Source organism: Eumetopias jubatus, unplaced genomic scaffold (assembly GCF_037043125.1).
Source record: "Eumetopias jubatus isolate StellerSeaLion01/CBP00866 unplaced genomic scaffold, mEumJub1_p1.0 scaffold_3, whole genome shotgun sequence".
NCBI lineage: Eukaryota > Metazoa > Chordata > Mammalia > Carnivora > Otariidae > Eumetopias > Eumetopias jubatus.
Genome location: NW_028274809.1, coordinates 25660621 through 25679833, shown reverse-complemented (window position 1 = coordinate 25679833; position 19213 = coordinate 25660621). Strand labels below are relative to the sequence as shown.

General features: G+C 34.6%; 1 protein-coding gene across 1 annotated transcript in view; it reads right to left on the bottom strand.

The window, feature by feature from the left end:
* ERBB4 (erb-b2 receptor tyrosine kinase 4) overlaps positions 1 to 19213 on the bottom strand; it is a 680938-nt gene that overhangs the window by 345057 nt on the left and 316668 nt on the right. The window contains exon 4 of the mRNA XM_088021952.1: positions 14062 to 14196. Coding sequence (XP_087878078.1) covers positions 14062 to 14196 — 135 coding nt within the window. The remainder of the gene's footprint in view (positions 1 to 14061; positions 14197 to 19213) is intronic.

Below are 19213 nucleotides of genomic sequence, written 5' to 3'. Positions count from 1 at the left end.
TGTTTAATAAGGTATGAAGAGGTAGGAGAATTAAAGTGTCTGGGACATCTAATTTTGATATGACTTTAACTCTGCATTTTTAAATCAAGCTTTGAAATATATATTTCTCTTATACTTAAAGAACTTTAAGAGAAATGTCACTGCATAATTTCCTTTCCTTTTTTTTCTTCACTGCTTAGAAAGAGCACCTACAATTGCCAAAAGAATCACCTCTAAATAGAACATAATTTGTTCTTGCTAGGCAGCAACGAATTAAATAAAAGTTGCATACAGCTCCTTGCAATAATCTGGACTTGAAAGATTGTGAAGTGGGTTGGCAGCCTGATCTCCTTATTCATCTTTCCCCAGCTCCCTGTGGAGACGCCAGCTCTCCTGCTCCAACTCTCCAGTGTAACCACTTCTGCTCTGAACTTTGAAATAAAAGTGGCTTCACGAGAGGACACCAGCCGATAGGAGAGGGAGGCCATAGGTAAAACTTCTTTGCAAGTGTTATGGAAAGGGAAACTTGAGTAGACAATGTTCAGTTCCTTGTAAACATCTTCCTTTCACTTCCTAGCTTTCTCTAAGTGATGAGAAATTAGAGAAGAAAAAGAAAAAGAATAACCTCATTAAGTTTTACTCAATTGTGCCACTGAGTTCCACAAAACCACTCTCATTAGTAAAATGGGAATAAAAACATGAATGGTAATAAAATCTACGAACGAGGGTTGCAGAACAGGGCCCAGACACATACATAATCACTCTTAACCCATTACAGAGTAAACAAATCAGAGAAAAATAGAAGAGGGTAATACTGAATGGATTCAGCATAATTTTCATTAAATTTTACATAATTGCTTTAAACAACAAATATAAAATCAGGGTTTTATGTTTAAAAATCAACTATGGAACGATTTCACTTATATGTAGAATTTAAGAAACAAAACAAACCTTCAAAGGGAAAAAAGAGACAGGTAAACCAAGACAGACTCTTAACCAAAGAGAACAAACTGAAGGTTACCAGAGGGGAGGTGAGTGGGGGATGGGTGAAAGAGGTGATGGGGATTAAGGAGCGCACTTGTGATGAGCACGGGATGTTGTATGGAAGTGTTGAATCACTATATTGTACACTTGAAACTAATATAATACTCTGTTAACTAATTGGAATTAAAAGTAAAAAAAAATCAAAAAAATCAACTATGGAATGTTTTGTAAATCTCTTTTACTTTAATCAGGTACTTGTTACTTGAATTAGTGAGTTTGTTCCTTGGTGAAAATTTAAGTCCATTTTTATCAATCTAGCATTTCAACCCCTACAGCTAATTCTTCCAGGCTTAGAGTTATTTGTTTTTTACCAATAAGAAAGATGCCTTTCAGTGACAACAATTTCCAATTCCCAAAACTTATCATTTCATATGCCTCTTCAAAGAAAATATAATTATTCTGATTACTTGGCCTTTTTCCATTCTGTCTGAACAGTATGAAAACCTTCTTCATAATATCAGCAATTTTTATTTAAGTAATGATAAATATTTTTGATGAAAATTCCTACGGTGAAAAAGCCTGTTAAAATTTACTTTAAAATAAGGAGCACTGGGTGTTATACGAAAACAACAGATCGTGGATCATTACATCAAAAAACAATGATGTACCGTGTGGTGACTAACATAACATAATAAAATTAAATTAAATTAAAAAATAAAATAAGTTTCAAAGAAACAAGAAAATCAGAAAGCTGTCCCTAACTAGACAATTGGATCCCAGTGACCTGCTAGTTCATGAAATTTTAATCTCTTCAATCATTCACTGAAAGACATTGAGTTCTGATTACTAAAAATTCTAAGATGCCAAGTCTCTGATTGACCCTAAACGAGGCTCTTAATATCTACTTTACAGAATTTCTATAAAAATTAGAAATCGGATTTTTTAAGTGCCTGTGATCCATCAGGTCAAGAAGGTCACAGGTGCTTAAAGCAAATTATTGTTGCAATTAGTGACAAAAGTTTCACATAACAACAGAGAGCTACATATTCTCTAAGAGGAAATCATATATTTGTCAGTTGGCTCATTTGCAGCAAATTCATACATTCTAGGCCAATTTTGAATCTGGACGTGATCTGAAATGCATTCATCAAAATAGGCTTTTCTAATCCTTTTACTAGCACAGAAATCCTGTATCAAGCCAGTGTTACTTATATTTGTGCCTAGAGTCAACTGGAGAATTTTGAAGATAGGCAGATTCTCATCCTTAAACCAGACTTACTTAGGGAAAATCTCTGGGAGTAGATTCTGATGCATGTCCAACTTTGGAAACTATTAATCTACTTATCTCTGTCTCTCTCTTTTTAAGATTTTATTTATTTATTTGTCAGAGAGAGAGGGCACCCACAAGCAGGGGGAGTGTCAGGAAGAGGGAGAGGAAGAAGAAGTTTCCTGCAGAGCAAGGAGCCTGATGTGGGGCTCGATCCCAGGATCCTGGGATCATGACCTGAGCCGAAGGCCGACGCTTAACGACAGAGCCACCCAGGGTCTCTAATCTACTTATCTCTGGACATAAAGAATTTTGTTCTTTTCTAATGCTATGCAATATCTCTGCTGTGACTTTACATAATAATGATTTTTCTTCCAACAAGCTATAGTTGTATTTATTTGATGGTAGAAAAGGCAGGCAGACCACCATAAGAATTAGAGCAGTATGCTTGTAGGATATAGAGAGGTTAATCTTTGAGGTAGAAATTCAGTGTATTCTGAGAGGAACCATTTCATTAAGCCCTTTAGTCAAATAAAGGTAACATCTATCCAACATTCTTCAGGAAATCTTTAGTGCAAGAAGTTAACATGAATGCAGAAGTTAAGTATACTATTTAATAATTTAAATGAAAAATGTTAGCAGAATATGACCCTGGAGGGTCAGATATTTTCCCTCCATAAATTTTGAGGTAAACTGTCTTGTTCTCAAATAGGTTGTTCTTGAGTGAGCTGTGCGTGTACATGTATGTTTTATTTGGCATTTGCCTGCAGGAACAAGAAGCCACAATCAGTTCATACCATGCATGATGTGTAGGCTTAGTTTTCTCTGCATTGTTATAGAGAGAAATGATAAGCACTGGACTGGGCTTAGCCCAGCATTTACCTCCACAGGATCGTTGATGTTCACACATGGCAGTGGTGTATACAGCAGACTGTCAGATTCTCTAGGATTTTCAGATCAGGTTGTTGAATATAGCCATTACCAAATATTAAATTACATAAACCCACAATTAAATTTTATTAAAACAAAGGTAATATATACTTAAAATTGCTTATTTTCTGACTAGTTTATAATTTTCACTGTTATTTATATGATTGAGTTTATTTACATCTATTGAATCTGTATGGTGGAAGTACTACATAATGGTGGGCTAACTGGGCATTTCTCCCAAAATCCACATTGATTGCTAAAAGGGAGAATGTGAAGAATGTTTATACCATGGAAATTAGCAACTCTTCAAATTGGTGTTTCCCTTCTATGTATTGAAAAGTTGTTATTAAACATATTAAATTATTGAAAAAAATGCTGGGAAAAAACATGCTAAAAATAAAAATAAACATATTAAATTATTAAACATATTACTCCACTGACATGGTATGATTTTAGACTGAAGAAACACTGCTTTTGGGAAATGCACTATTAAAAACTTTTCTAAGGAAGCCACACTATGCATATTCTCTGTCTGAAGCGGGCATTTCCTTCTGGGACAAACTGATGTTTCCATTAGTTCAAAAACAGAAAATGAAATGAACCTTTGCCTGGAGAAGGGACAAAAAGCCTAGGGGAAAACAAAGGAATCCATCCTTAAGGTTTGGAAATGGTCCAAGGATCCTAGTAGTGAGGAATATCCTCACTTCATAAGCAGGAACACAAAAGTCAAGTTTGGGTCCCCCTGCCCCTCTCCCCGCCCCCCAAATAGCCATTATTATTAATAGTAAAATCATGCTGATAACTAGTCTCATTTATGCACTGAAGGAATTGGGGACACAGTGGGTCTTAAGAGCAGCTGAGAGTGCTTGGCACAGTTGTGAGGTTATTGGAATCATTGGTGGCAGAGGCTAGAGTTGGCAGTAAGAGGATATGGCCAGAGTGAAGAGATAGCACATACCCTATGGAATTTATTCCAGATTTTAGGTGGTTTATATATAAAAGTAAAGTAGAAACTAATTTATAATCATAAACTCCTGAGACCAATATGTATATATGTGTGTATATGTGTATGTGTGGGTGGGTGTGGGTGCATACATTTATATAAAATGTTTACTTTATGCATGTATTTATTATGTACAAACACACATACCTACATATATACTTGTAATATATATGTATTTGCAATAAAATAAAATAGCACATGCAATGTGTGATAAGTATAAAGACTGCAATGAACCAAGAAAGCTCTATTATGAGAGAATTCTTTTGTTTTGCCATCTGGGGCTGAGGTACTGTTAAGGAATATTCTGTCATTTTCTAGAAAGCAAAAATCATATTTCCTTAATTATATATATAATATTTGATTAAAACATTGATTTGAGAGGAAGCTATTGCATATGATGAAAATAAAGATCTTCATGAAAAATTTATTCAAAAAGGAAAACAATGCACTTTTTTAACATTTTTTTATTATGTTACGTTAATCACCATACATTACATCATTAGTTTTTTTTTAATTTTTTATTGTTATGTTAATCACCATACATTACATCATTAGTTTTGGATGTAGTGGTCCATGATTCATTGTTTGTGCATAACACCCAGTGCTCCATGCAGAACGTGCCCTCTTTAATACCCATCACCAGGCTAACCCCTCCCCCCACCCCCCTTCCCTCTAGAACCTTCAGTTTGTTTCTCAGAATCCATAGTCTCTCGGGCGCCTGGGTGGCTCAGTTGGTTAAGCAGCTGCCTTCGGCTCGGGTCATGATCCTGGGGTCCCGGGATCGAGTCCCATATCGGGCTCCCTGCTCGGTAGGGAGTCTGCTTCTCCCTCTGACCCTCTTCCCTCTCGTGCTCTCTATCTCTCATTCTGTCTCTCAAATAAATAAATAAAATCTTAAAAAAAAAAAAACCCATTTAAAAAGAAAAAAAGAATCCATAGTCTCTCATGGTTCATCTCCCCCTCCAATTTCCCCCCCTTCATTTTTCCCTTCCTACTATCTTCTTCTTCTTTTTTTTAACATATAATGTATTATTTGTTTCAGAGGTACGGGTCTGTGATTCAACAGTCTTACACAATTCACAGCGCTCACCATAGCACATACCCTCCCCAATGTCTATCACCCAGCCACCCCATCCCTCCCACCCCCCACCACTCCAGCAACCCGCAGTTTGTTTCCTGAGATTAAGAATTCCTCACTGATATGAGGAATTCTTAAAACAATGCACTTTTATCCTAAGAAGCTAAGGGACAAAAAACCAAACCAAAACAACTACAAACAAGCTAGCAGGTATCCTATGCTTCCATCTTGTGATGAATTTTCTTAAATATAAGTTTATCCTGGGGTGAATTTCAGTCAACTTGGAAATCCTCTTCTTACAAATGTAGCAATAAAAGCCTTCTCCAATATGGATCATTTTCAAGTCCTTACTCTTTCATTAACAGTATTATAAAATAACAGAGTTGCCATTTGCTCTTATATTTTAAATACATTCCTAAATTCTGTTAGTTGCATTTGCTAATATTATGTTTAGAATAACTGCATCTAAATTGATAAGTGATCATTAGTTCTTTTTTGTTTTGTTTTATTAGATTGGATTCATGAAGAATGTATTTTCTAAATCATTTCAACCTATCTTTTGGGTTTATATACATCCATTTATCTTTTCTGTTTTTCACATTTTTCTATTCCCATAATTAAAACTTTTATTTTTAAAAAATCTTTTAAAACAGTGTGCATGACTTGATCCTACATATGCATTTATGTAAAAATGGATTTGTGAATATATAATACATGGAAACTGAAGCTGTACTGAAATGTACTGTGGGTAAACTTTCTTGCTACTTTTGTTTTTTACTCTAACTACAAAATGCCAAACTTAGAAGAGTGCATCTATTTTATGTAAAAATTTTAACACTGAATGAGTAACTAAAGTTGATGAACTAAGAACATCAGATTTAATTCTACTTTATTTTGAGATTTAATTATTTTCTAGTTCAAGAAAATTACCCATACAGGACACAACATGCAATATTAGTTAGGGGTGGGTAATTATTAGGATAGGTGAGAGTCCTTAAACGAAAAATATAATTTCATGTTTTACTAATGGTTTTAAGGCAGGCAGAACATCTGCCTTAAACAAATGGTTAGTACTGGAATTATGTTTGTGAATATAATGCTTTTATGAATTTGCCAATTCCCCCACATTACCACTTCTATCATTAGGTGGTGCAGGTATCCTACACTTTCCAGAAGTTCACAATAGGCCACTTCACTTTTATGAAGACCTACATTAGGGCCTGTTCATTATCTGAAAGGAATGGAAGAGGATTTTCACTTTCACACACACACGTGCGCACACACACGCGCACGCACACATGGGCATACACGCGCGTGCACGCACACACGGGTGCACACGCACACACGCGCGCGTGCACGCACACGCGGGCACACACGTACGCGCGCACACACGGGCGCACACGCACACACACACACACGTGCACGCACACACGGGCCATTACTGTATTAACATTGGTCTTTTGTAAAAGCAAAGGACAGAATATAAACTTTTGGAAAGCCGGGACACTCCCCTTTAGGCCATTTTGGTTTGAAAGGTTTCATAGGATCTTTCTACTTTTTGGATAGTGTGGGAAACCCATATTTGGTTTTAGAAAGCAACCGAGAATGAGTAGGGCATGTGGTGTAAGCTGAAGAAAGGACTGCAGGATCCGGAGCATCTGAGGTTTGTTCCTTTCAGTGCCTCAGCGAGCTCAAGCTACAAAATACTATCTTCTGCTTACTTAAACACATGTGAAACAGAAACGAAATACGAGGTTAGCTAATTAATATATAATAAAAATATAACTCACATATTATAAAATTATTTCTGTCCACATATGGTCAATGCCTAAGGAAAAACAAATCATAATTGGAAGTCATTTTATTCCTTTACCAAAATAAATCACTCAGATTTTGACACATATGAACTTATTTATTCCTCATAATAGCCCTATGAAGTTGGTAACATTAGCTCCTGGCCAAAAGTCTGTGTGTGATCTTTCAAGCTTGACCACAGGTAACTAAAAAGGCTTTACCCTGGCAGGTGTCACAACAGAAAGCTGCCCTACCCATATCAGACTTGGTGTGCAGCCAATGCATTGTGGTCTCTGAGTCCAGGGAAAACTCCGGGCTCCCTAATAATCCATGCTTTTAAGCATAGCTCTATTACTAGATCAGTTTCCTCCATTCATCAAATGCCTTTGACAGAGGGCCTCCTCAGAGGCCTTTGCTGGAAAGAACATGGGTGGGAGGGAACACTTAAGACACTTTTTCTCTACTCCACCTCAGTACTCAGAACTTTTCCACTCTTAGTCCTTTTTCCTCTCCCTCCAACCTGCCCTTTGGTTCCTAGATCTGTAAAATTTCAGAGGCCTTTCTCTGGGACTCCCTCAGCAGTAAGACAATTCCCCATGTCTGAGCTGACCAATCTGATCCACCTGACTCTCTCCTGGAGCTGTTCTGTGGGGAAAATGGACAGTGCTCGGAGAGTTGGTGCTTTCTCCAGGTCAGCCTCTTGCTTACACTATTGAAATAGGTGATTAAAAGCTTGACTGGCACCTTTTCACTGGTTCTTTGTTTTAAAACCCTGAAACCTAACAGCTCAGCCCAGCTCTGCTCTTTACACTCTCCTTTTATAGATGCAGAAATGGAGGTACTGAGAGCTTAAGTGACTTGCCCAAGGTCAAATAGCTAGTAAGAGGAAGTGTGAGGTTTCAAACAAGCCAGTTTGGTGCCATTCTCTTAACTACACAATCTTCTTCTTGGCAAATATTATTGTCTATTTTTCTATATTTATGTTCTTATGTATTTGCATTTGCTTAATTTTTCAAAGGCAACTAATTTCCATCATTTTGACATTCTTGCGGTGATGGGAGATATTAGAAGTACTCCAAGTAAGTGAAACATCATTTACCATATGATTTTTTCACTCTGAATAGTAGTTTATTGAATAAGTGCTACTGATAAACCTATCCAAGAATATTAGAATGTTAGATAATTCTTGCTAGAGATTTGTATGATAAAAAGGACACTCATCTCTCTCTTATCTTGCTAAAGTTTATATTGAGATACCTCAAGTATTTTGGAAAATACAATTTGGTTATAATTATTCCTAAATCATATATTTTTAAAGGAGTGGTATCATTTTAAAATTTCTTTTCTAGACATGTCAAACATTTTCTTCATTATTCCAATTATAGTCCAAAGGTTACATCAATAAAAAGCCAGGTTGCTCTTGAAAAGATGTTGCTTTTTTGCATTACGAATTAGTATTGTACAAAAAGCCAAGACTGTGTTAAGAAATACTATGCAAAATATCATTTAAGAATCAAATATTCTTAAATTCTTTGTCAAATTGTATGATTTGTAGATTTACAAGTAGTACACTTGTAGTACAAATTAATCTCTTTACACTAAAGGAAAGGCTGACATATATATTTTATATGTATAATAAAATATAAAGAGAAGATAAATAGTATACCTTGTAATTATATAGTTGTAAATTAAATTAGGTACACAGATGTAGGTTGTCATTTTTTACCTGAAAAAGACTTAAAATGAATAAGATGCCTATCTATGGATTACAACTTTTACATATAAAGGATGGATAGAAGAAAGTATTACTTAGATTCATCCTATTTTCTTATTTATGAACTGATCTATTTCATATATTTGTCTATTTTTTCAGTATAGAACTTTTATCCATCATGTGCTAAAATAGGACAAAATGATGACCTGGCCTTGTCTCCAAGGATTTTTTTTTTGAAAGATTTTATTTATTTATTCATGAGAGACAGAGGAGGAGGGGGGGAGAGAGAGAGAGAGAGAGAGAAGCAGAGGGAGAAGCAGGCTCCTAAGGAGCAGGGAGCCCGATGCGGGACTCGATCCCAGGACCCCGGGATCATGACCTGAGCCGAAGGCAGATGCTTAACCATCTGAGCCACCCAGGCGCCCTCCAAGGATTTTCATTTTTAAAGTAAGATGCCAGGTTTCAGCACTGCTCTTTATGGGGTTACAGGAGAAAAGTTACCTAATATAGCCTATAGAAGAGAACACTTCTTAGAAGAGATGACAATTGATGAGTGTCTTAAAGTCTGAACAAAATTTAGTCTGGCAAACAGAAAAGGAAAAGCAGTACAGACAAATAAATTATAAGAACTCATTCCATTGAGGTGAGAAATAAGCAGGAATCTGCTAAAAACTCCAAGCCTTTGGTTTTGTTAAGAAATGACCCCACATTAGTCAGTGGCAGTGACAGGGTTTTTAGACAGGGTCATAGTTAGATATCCACTAAACAGAGTTCTTGGTGGCACTTTGTCAGGTGGATTTGTCAGGACCAGAGGTAAGGAGAGTAGTTAACCATGGGGGCTCTTAACCAGGAGGCCTGGAACCCCTTAAAGGGCTTATGGATATAATGTAGGAGGTCCTTGAACTTGAATGAGGAATCATTACATTATTATTCACATTAATCTCTTATTAAATATAGGATTTTCATCAATTATGAAGATAAGTGCACCAGCTACACTGTGATGCATAGAAACTACAGATGTATTCATACTGCATTCCAGTTCTTACAGGTATCATAAAACTTTTTCTTCCTTCCTTCCTTCCTCCCTTCCCTCCCTCCCTCCCTTCCTTCTTTCCTTCCTTTTCTTTCTTTCTTTTTCTTTCTTTCTCTTTCTTTCTTTCTTTCTTTCTTTCTTTCTTTCTTTCTTTCTTTCTTTCTTTCTTTCTTTCTTTCTTTCTTTCTTTCTTTCTTCATTCTTGCAGTAAAAACATACAACATAAAATCTACTGTCATAATCTTTTTTAAAAAAGATTTATTTACCTATTTATTTGAGAGAGAGAGAGAGAGAGAGTGGGGAGAGGGGCAGAGGAAGAAAATCTTCAAGCAGATTCAACTTGGGGCTCAATCCCAGGACCCATCAGATCATGAATTGAGCCAAAAACCAAGAGTGGGATGCTTAACTGACTGAGCCACTCAGGTGCCCCTGTCATAACTATTTTTAAGCGTATAGTTTAGGGGCGCCTGGGTGGCTCAGTTGTTAAGCCTCTGCCTTCGGCTCAGGTCATGATCCGAGGGTCCTGGGATTGAGCCCCGCATCAGGCTCTCTGCTCCGCGGGAAGCCTGCTTCTCCCTCTCCCACTCCCTTGGCTTGTGTTCCCTCTCTCGCTGTCTCTCTCTGTCAAATAAATAAATAAAATCTTTAAAAAAAAAGCATATAGCTTAGTAGTGTTAAGTATGTTTATATTGTTGTGGAATAGATCTACAAAGCTTTTTCATCTTGCAAAACTGAAACTCTTATACTCATTATACAGAAATTCCTCATTTCCCAATTCTCTCAGGCTCTGGTAACCACCACTCTTCTTTTGGTTTCTATGAATTTGACTACTCTAGATACCTCATAAAAATAGAACTACCATATTATCCACCAACTCCACTTCATGGTATATGTCCAAAAGAATTGAAAGCAGAGTCTCAAAGCATTATTTGCACACCTATATTTATGGTAGCATTATTTATAATAGCCAAGAAGGGGAAGCATCCCAAATGTTCACTGATGAAGGAATGCATGAACAAAATGTGGTATATATACAATGGTACATTATTCAGCCTTAAAAAAAGGAAGGAAATTATGATATGTTACAACATGGTTGACATTTGCTAAGTAAAGTAAGCCAGTCACAAAAAGACTGTATGTCTACTTATAATTTTTGAGGAACCACCATACTATTTTCCATAGCTATTTTACAACAGTAAAATCTCACAACAGTGCACAGAGGTTTCAAATACTTCACATCTTCACCAACATTTGTCATTTTCTATTATTCTGATAATAGTCATTCTAACGGGTGTAAGGTCATGTCTCATGGCTTGGATTTGGATTTCATCTTTTCATATGGTTGTTGCCCATTTGTATATCATCTTTCAAGAAATGCCATTTGAAGTCCATGTCCATTTCTGAATTAGGTTGTTTGTCGTTGCTTAGTTGCAAAAGTACTTTATATAGTCGGGATATTAACCCCTTATGAGATATATAATTTTGTAAATTTTTCTCCCATTCTCTAAGTTGCCTTTTCACTTTCTTGATCATGTCCTTTGATGCACAGAAGCTTTTAAGTTTGATGTAGCCCCATTTTTCTATTTTTTGCCTTTGCTGTCTTTGCTTTTGGTGGCAGCTCCAAGAATTATTGCCAAATCCAATGTCATGAAGCTTTTCCTCCATGTTTTCTTCTAGGAATTTTATAGATTATGGTTTTATGTTTAGGTCTTTAATTCATTTTGAATTAATTTCTTACATATAGGGTAAGGTAAAAGTCTAAGTTCAATCTTGTACAGGTGAAAATGTAATTTTCCCAACACCATTTATTAAAGTGACTGTCCTTTTTAAAATAATATTTAGGTCTATCACTGCTACAAAACTACATTGCCTGTTAATCCTACTATCAGAATTTTTTTTTTTAATTTAACCTCCTAATGAAGCATATTACTATATCACATTATTTTTAAGAATGTTGATAAATGTATTTCAGTATAATTTATTTTCCTTGTAATCCTTTAAAATTTATTTTATGAACTGATTGATTTTTATGCATTTATGATATAAAATATTTATTTTGTGCCTATTTATTAATTTTACACTATTATAAGAAGGAAGCTATTGGTTTCACCAGACTGCACAGGGTTTGTGGCCTCAAAAACTATTAAGAATTCAGATTATTTCAGTAACTCAGACAATGGATGAAGCCTTGAACTACGGCTATGGCAGTAAGAAATATGTAAAATCAAGAAAAGGCAAATTCAGTATGATTTAATGATTAAATAAATGCCACAAACCAAGGAGAAGGTGAAGTCTATGATGCCCACCAGATTTTTAACTTGGGTGACTGATTGGGTGACTGTAGTTCTGGGAGTCATCAGTGTAGAAGCTGCATTTAAAACCAAGAGAGAAGGGGTGCCTAAGTGGCTCAGTTGGTTAAGGGTTTGATTCTTGATCTCAGCTCAGGTATGATCTCAGGGTCATGAGTTCGAGCCCCGCATCGGGCTTCATGCTGGGCATGGAACCTATTTAAAACTGAGAATACCTGTCATCATCCATGGGGGGAAGGTAGAGGAAAAAATTCAATCAGGGTGAAACCAATATTCAAAGACCAGCCAATTCATTATTTTCAGCTATGGTGTCATGCAGTATATTTAATGTGTCAGCAAATAGAACTAGTATGTAAACAATAAAACTTCAGTAAGCAATTGGTGGTTAATTTGTAAAGGACCAATTGTTATGACTCTACTCTGCATTTATAATTTTTGCACCTGCAATTATTTGCATGCAAAAAAATGCAGCTACAGTTGCCTAATTATAGGCACAACCATCCAAAATTGCCCACAAATAATAGGACAAAGAGATGCCATCTGTGAAAGTGCAGCAACTGCCTCAGACCTTTCCTGTTCCACATCCTGTAAGGCTTCCCTTTGGCTTCTGTCTTGGGCTTCATTCTTGCCTGATCTCATTCATGCATTATAGGCTGGTCATTCTAATAAACTAAGTCAGTAGGTCTTTCCTCTTATGCAACCATTATAATTACCCCCCACCAAATATAAAATGTACCATAGTATGGGCAGACTGAAAATGGAAGCCATTTCTGAAGTACATCATTTGTCTTGTTAGTGTGAACAGATTCGATTTTTTATTGTGTAATTTTACAAGGTAGGCAACTTGAATGCTGTAAAGACGAAATCTCATACAAATTTCTGCTCAAAGGTGACAAGAAAATTGTGTTACTCTACTTTAAAAAATTTAGCCATTTATTAAAAACACAGCTGTCAGTTTGAAACAAATATATTCATATTTCCCCATTATATTATTAGGACCATCATGAAATTTAATATTGTCCCTTGGAGTTTGATTTCCTAAAAAAATGTCATAACACAATCAGTACTATTGCAAATAATTACTGAACTATGTGAAGATAGTTATAATTTCAGGAGGGAAATATATAGTAGTGGACGAGAAATATAAAACCCAGGTCAACACTTGATAAGGATTCTGTTCTCATACAAATGTCAGTAGTAGTAAATGTGGGAACCACATAGCCTGCTTTATGAAAATGAAATAGGTTCTGGGCAGAATAATTTGCTAAGATTTTAATGATATAGTTCAAATATTACTTGCTTATAATTTAATCATATTAAATACTCTGAATCTGATAAATCCTCTGTGATAGAAACAATACACTTAAAGAACGAGAAATTGGGTAGTTATTAGACTAATGACTAAAACCAGAACGTAACATATATCTCTTCTATGAAATCTGTAATTCTCCATTCTATTTATAGTGTTTGGGATTGTCATAAAGTATCACCATGAAGGTTTCAGGGGCAAAGGGAGGCTTAGGGATTTTAAAATGTTCATCAGTTTTTTTTTATTTAAAATATTATAGTGAACAGGAAGGTTTATTTTTGTCCTACCACATTTTTCCTCAGTGGTACATAGGTCACAAAGAATTGAAGCAGTAGTCAGACACCAGCCTTAAGTTTATGGACAATGCGGCACATGTTTAAACATTTAGACATTGGAAAGTTAGACATTAGAAATATAGTAAGATATTTAGATTTATCAAAAGAAGTCATGTTAAGAAAATGAGAATTTATAAAAGGGAAGTTATCATTCCAAAAGGAGAGTTAATTAGACGCAAAAGATTGTTCTGTTATATATAACTGAACATTTCAATGGATGCAATCAAAATTCAAAATATTGTTAATAGCATAATAAACTTAAGCTGTTTATTTTCACAAGAAGCAAAAGAACATTTTGAGACATTAAAAAAGATAATGTTACTCACATCCTGAGCTACCATTTGTTGATACCAGAGTCAAGTTGGAAGGCCATGGATTCCGAACAATATCTTGCCAGTGAATTGTGTCTGTGTAACAAAGAAATTTGTTCTGATCTACATACACTCCACCATTAAGGATTTCTGTATTAAAACAAACAAACAGAGATTTCTTGTCAAACTTTTTGTTGATGAAAAGGTAGTCAATAAAAATGATTTATTCTTAAACTTATTTTATTTTATTGTTATGTTAATCACCATACATTACATCATTAGTTTTTGATGTAGTGTTCCATGATTCATTGTTTGTGCATAACACCCAGTGCTCCATGCAGAACGTGCCCTCTTTAATACCCATCACCAGGCTAACTCATCCCCCACACCCTCCCCTCTAGAACCCTCAGTTTGTTTCTCAGAGTCCATAGTCTCTCATGGTTATAGTCTTAAACTATTTTAATGTTAAATCAGAGTTACATTGTTAATAGCCAAGACATCTTTTAAAATATCACTTACTGAGTCATATAAATTGACTGCAGAAATTGGGAAAGATTAAAAAATATAAAGAAATACAACCACTCATAATATAAATACCCAGAGAGACACTCTTCACATTTTGGTATAGATGTTTTCAGTCTCTTTCCTTTTTGCTTTCTTCTGAAATTGGGATAACACTGAATATAATATTTCATAACCTGCTAGTTTTAATATTAAGTGGTGAGTATTTAATGATAATTAAATGTTATTCTGCATTCTTTCTAATGAAACTACAATATGCTAGAGTATAAATTAAACAATATTTATTTAACCAGTTCCCTCTTATTGGTCATTTAACTTGTTTATCTCTCTTAAAAAAATTATTAGTCCATGTGACATCAACTGGAGTCAGTAGGAAGCAATTAAAACAAAATGAAAGCTAAAATTAATGTTTCAATTATGAAGAAATGTTCTTTGATCTTTGATCCTCTCAAATGGAATCAATAGAATTGCCAATTATTCTTTAAGAACAACACAAAGACATAATAAAACCCTATGGTTTATTGGAACAATGGCAGGACCATGGGATAAAATGAACTAAAGCTAATTTTTACTTGATTCTCTATTTCACACTGGCCTTGATCAGCTAACTTGTTCCCCCTGAACAATAGCTGATAGTATATGTAATTCTCTTGCAGATTGTTTTAAGTTATCCAGAAAAAAAAAAAAAGATATTCCCTCTGAAAGTACTATTTTTTTTTTTTTTTTGGAAAATACTATTCTTACTACTTGAAGAAATTGGTTAGAAATACACATAGCATCTTCCTGCTCAATATCTACCACATCACATCTTCCCCTTCTATCCAATATAAAAACAACTTAAGAGAAATTATATTTCAGTCCATAATACACTGTTACAAGTAACAAAAACAGTTAACAATAATTTCTATAGATAGAGGATGATTTTTCTCACATAAGAAACCTATAGGAGGTAGTGGTGTCCACAGGACCCACATCTGATTTGTGTGTTGGTTTTATTTGTTACAGGCACAAGAAGGTTGATGTATCTAAAAGTGTCTGTCTGAATTCAAGGCAAGATGAAAACAGAAGAGCAAGCAAGAGACATCCTCCTACTGAGGCTTTGACTTTCTATTTGGGAAGAGATGTTCTCCCCAAGGATTATGTAGGCATTTTATTGGCCAGAATGGTGTCCCATGAGCATTCCTACTACAAGAGAGGCTGGGTGGACTTACTGCTGCTTGAACAAAACTTAAACAAGCAGGACTGTTAGTGAGAAAGAAGAGGAACATGAATAATGGGAAGGCAACTACTCTATTTCCCATGGTGGCCTTGAGAAAATAATCTCTCGTGCAGTATCCCTAGCTAAACTTTTAAGAGTCACCTTAAACCAAGGAGGGAGACAAAAGAATGAAAGGAACATGTGACACCATAAGAGGAGTATTTGTGGAAATAAGATAGGTGGGCACATCTCAATTGCCTTATTGTGTTGTATGTATAAAATGCACCAGATAAATTTTGACATCGCAGGGCTTTCTACATTTAAAATCACTCCTGTTCTCATCATCGATCCGTTCATTGACTATTGGTTCCATTTTTTCAGGTGAGGAAAAAAAAAAGAAACAAAAATAAATTAGATCATCTTTCTACTTCTAAAACCCAGTTCATTATTTTTCATGACCTAACCATCCAATCTTCATCAAAGCAGAGGGAGATATAAGATGTAAGAAAGACTGTGAGAAAGGATATCTACATTAATGCTTGGCATTAAAGTTTCTTTCTATGAAATGTGACGATCTCATACTAATAGCTTTCTCAGGAGACATTAGGTGATGCTCTTCTGCTCTAGAAATAATTCTTCATTAGGTGGCAAGAAAGGAGATTTTGACTGCTATCCAGGAAATGAAGGTTATTTTTCAGTCTACATTTGGAAAAGTTCTACGTTAAAAAATGTGAGGAGAAAACATAATAGCTCAACTATTGTAGAAAGAGTGTATTTTTCAGGATTCACATTATAATTCAAATAGTTCATATTGAAGGAACACAGTATCCATCTCTAACTTCCTATCTAAAAATATTTAAATGGAATCAGATTATATTATACTGAATAATAATCTCATCAAATCCCTTCAACAATATTAATCTGCTACCAATGTTGACATTTGTTTCTCAGAAATATTCTGTTCAAAAGCTTGGTTTATACTTGGAAAAGGATTTAGAAAAGAGGCAGTAATAATTCAAGTATAATCTTACATGTTAAAATTTCAAATTAAGACTACAATCATGATCAGTTTGGATAACACCCTAAATTCAAAACCCAGCATCTGCTAGCAATTCTGGTCAGGAAGATTTGTAAACTTCTAGTATTTAATGATGGATTTATAAGGCACATTTAGTCTATTCATGTATGAGTCTATTTTCCCTGAAAATAGTCTTTTCCTTTATTTTTGGCTTAGATTGTATTCTGTTGGTGAATGTCGAAACACTATAATCAGAAAATGTGCATTTTATTGACATTTATAGGAGAGTTTTAACATATACTTTATCTTACATTTTCTTTTGATCAATTTGGTTACCTCAGTACAGGTGAGGAAATGTTAATATTGTATTTATTCATTGGTATAGTTTACATTGATTTCATAACTTTATACTTTTTTTTTTTTTTTTTGAGAGAGAGTGCACATGGGGTAAGCGGGTGGGACAGAAGGCGGAGAGAGAGGGAGAGAAAATCCTAAATGGGCTTCATGCCCAGCACAGAGCTACATGCGGCTCAATCTCAGGATCCTGAGATCATGACCTAAGCAGAAACCAGGAGTCAGATGCTTGGCCTGAGCCACCCAGGTGCTCCTATACAAAATTTTAAACTTCAATTTAATATGCTTTTTTGGTGAAATATTCAGTTAGATTTATTTCTGAACTAAGAAAATTCTAGGGAAATATTTTGACCTGTAAGAAAGTTGTTAGAAACACAGATTATTTACTGGACAAAAGGGCTTCCTAATGTTTTTGACTATTATGGCTTGGCTGCCTTTTTAGATTAGAAAGAAAGACAAGGATTAGAAAAAGAGAAATGCTTGGTAAGATATTTATCCAAGAAGATATCAGGAAAATGTCTGGTCATACTTTAGATCTATCTTTACCAACAAACAAGAACAGCAGAGTTGTCATAAATTCTATTAAAGACTTATTGGATCTGTGTTATGCCAAGAGAGCTTCCCTTCCATTAGAATGAAATTAAGTGATTAATAATTAAATTTTTAAAACCATGACAAAAAAGAGGATTTCTAATTCTAAGTAATGTAGAAAACAAGCACAAATGTAACTGACATTCACATAAAGATGCACAAAGCCTGGAAAAGTGAAATGACTTAAAGAATAAGTAAATGACCTCAGGGTCATCCCATCTATTGTATTTCACTTCCACTGTAGGAAATATATCAGAGAAAACATATCAGAGAAACACATATAGAATCTTGGTCATTGTAATAATTGGTAGAAAAAAACTGCTATGAATTTTTTATATCATATAAAAATACTCCCAGTAAGTTCACAAAACAGAACTCTTTTTAATAAATGTCACAATTAAGTATGGTAAGATATATGAAATATGATATTCTATGCAAAAAATATTTAATTTTTTAAAAATTCTGCCAAACAAACAGGTTTGTGTATCAAACATTTCTTACTAGATTAATGCATGCAAGTCAAGTAAAAAATATGAATCTTTTTGTATGTAGAGTAAGTAAATTATAATCCACACTACTCTCCCATACATTGAATTTAACACATATAGCACACACAATTTATAACAGAAATGCTAGACTAAACTCTATGAAGGCAAGGAATATTTTTCAATTCTGTATCTATATCAAATCTGAATCAATAGCTAATCAACACATATTTGTTAAATCAAACTTAAAACACAAAAGTAACATGGAATTTGCCACCAACATTGATCAATTAACTTCTGTTGTAACTTTTAATTTTAAATTCTGACCAAATCAAAGTAAAAATCAAAGTTATTTTTTTCCTTAAACTCTCTATAGTTTATCTGAATTGATTCTATATTTCATTATGTCAGAGGTCATTTCTGTTTTGGTCAAAACTCTATCCCCAGTGTCTAGCATTATTTAAGGCAGAAGCCAGATACACAATAAACATTTGCTCTATGCAATCAAATATAATAGTCTGATTACAGAAAAAGATATTTGGGTAGACCAATAAATATCTATCTTGAGTATAGGAAAAAATTTTAAAAATATGTAATTTTGAAGTAGAGTTTTTATAAGCTAAAAGATAAATAGCTTTTATTATATAAAATGCTTACAATTGATAATGTACAAAATTACTGCAAGCAGTATGCTGGATATTTATAAGTCACATTTAGACATTTTCTTCTGTATCCCTAAACCTATTTTGTGCATCAAATTCAGTTATTATTTATCAAGTAAATAATGATGATTTTGAGCTATCCTGGACACATCAAATTTCCTCAAACCTGTGCAAATTACCTAGTATATGTAAGAGCATGTTTTTTATATTGAATTGTAAATCTACCTCATATTGTTCCTTAAATTATTTTCTAGAAAGGTGTAAAGTGCCAATATGACATTTTAAAGAGGATATAAAGTATTTGTGTCTTAGTCTTCCAATCCGCAAAGATTGTCCA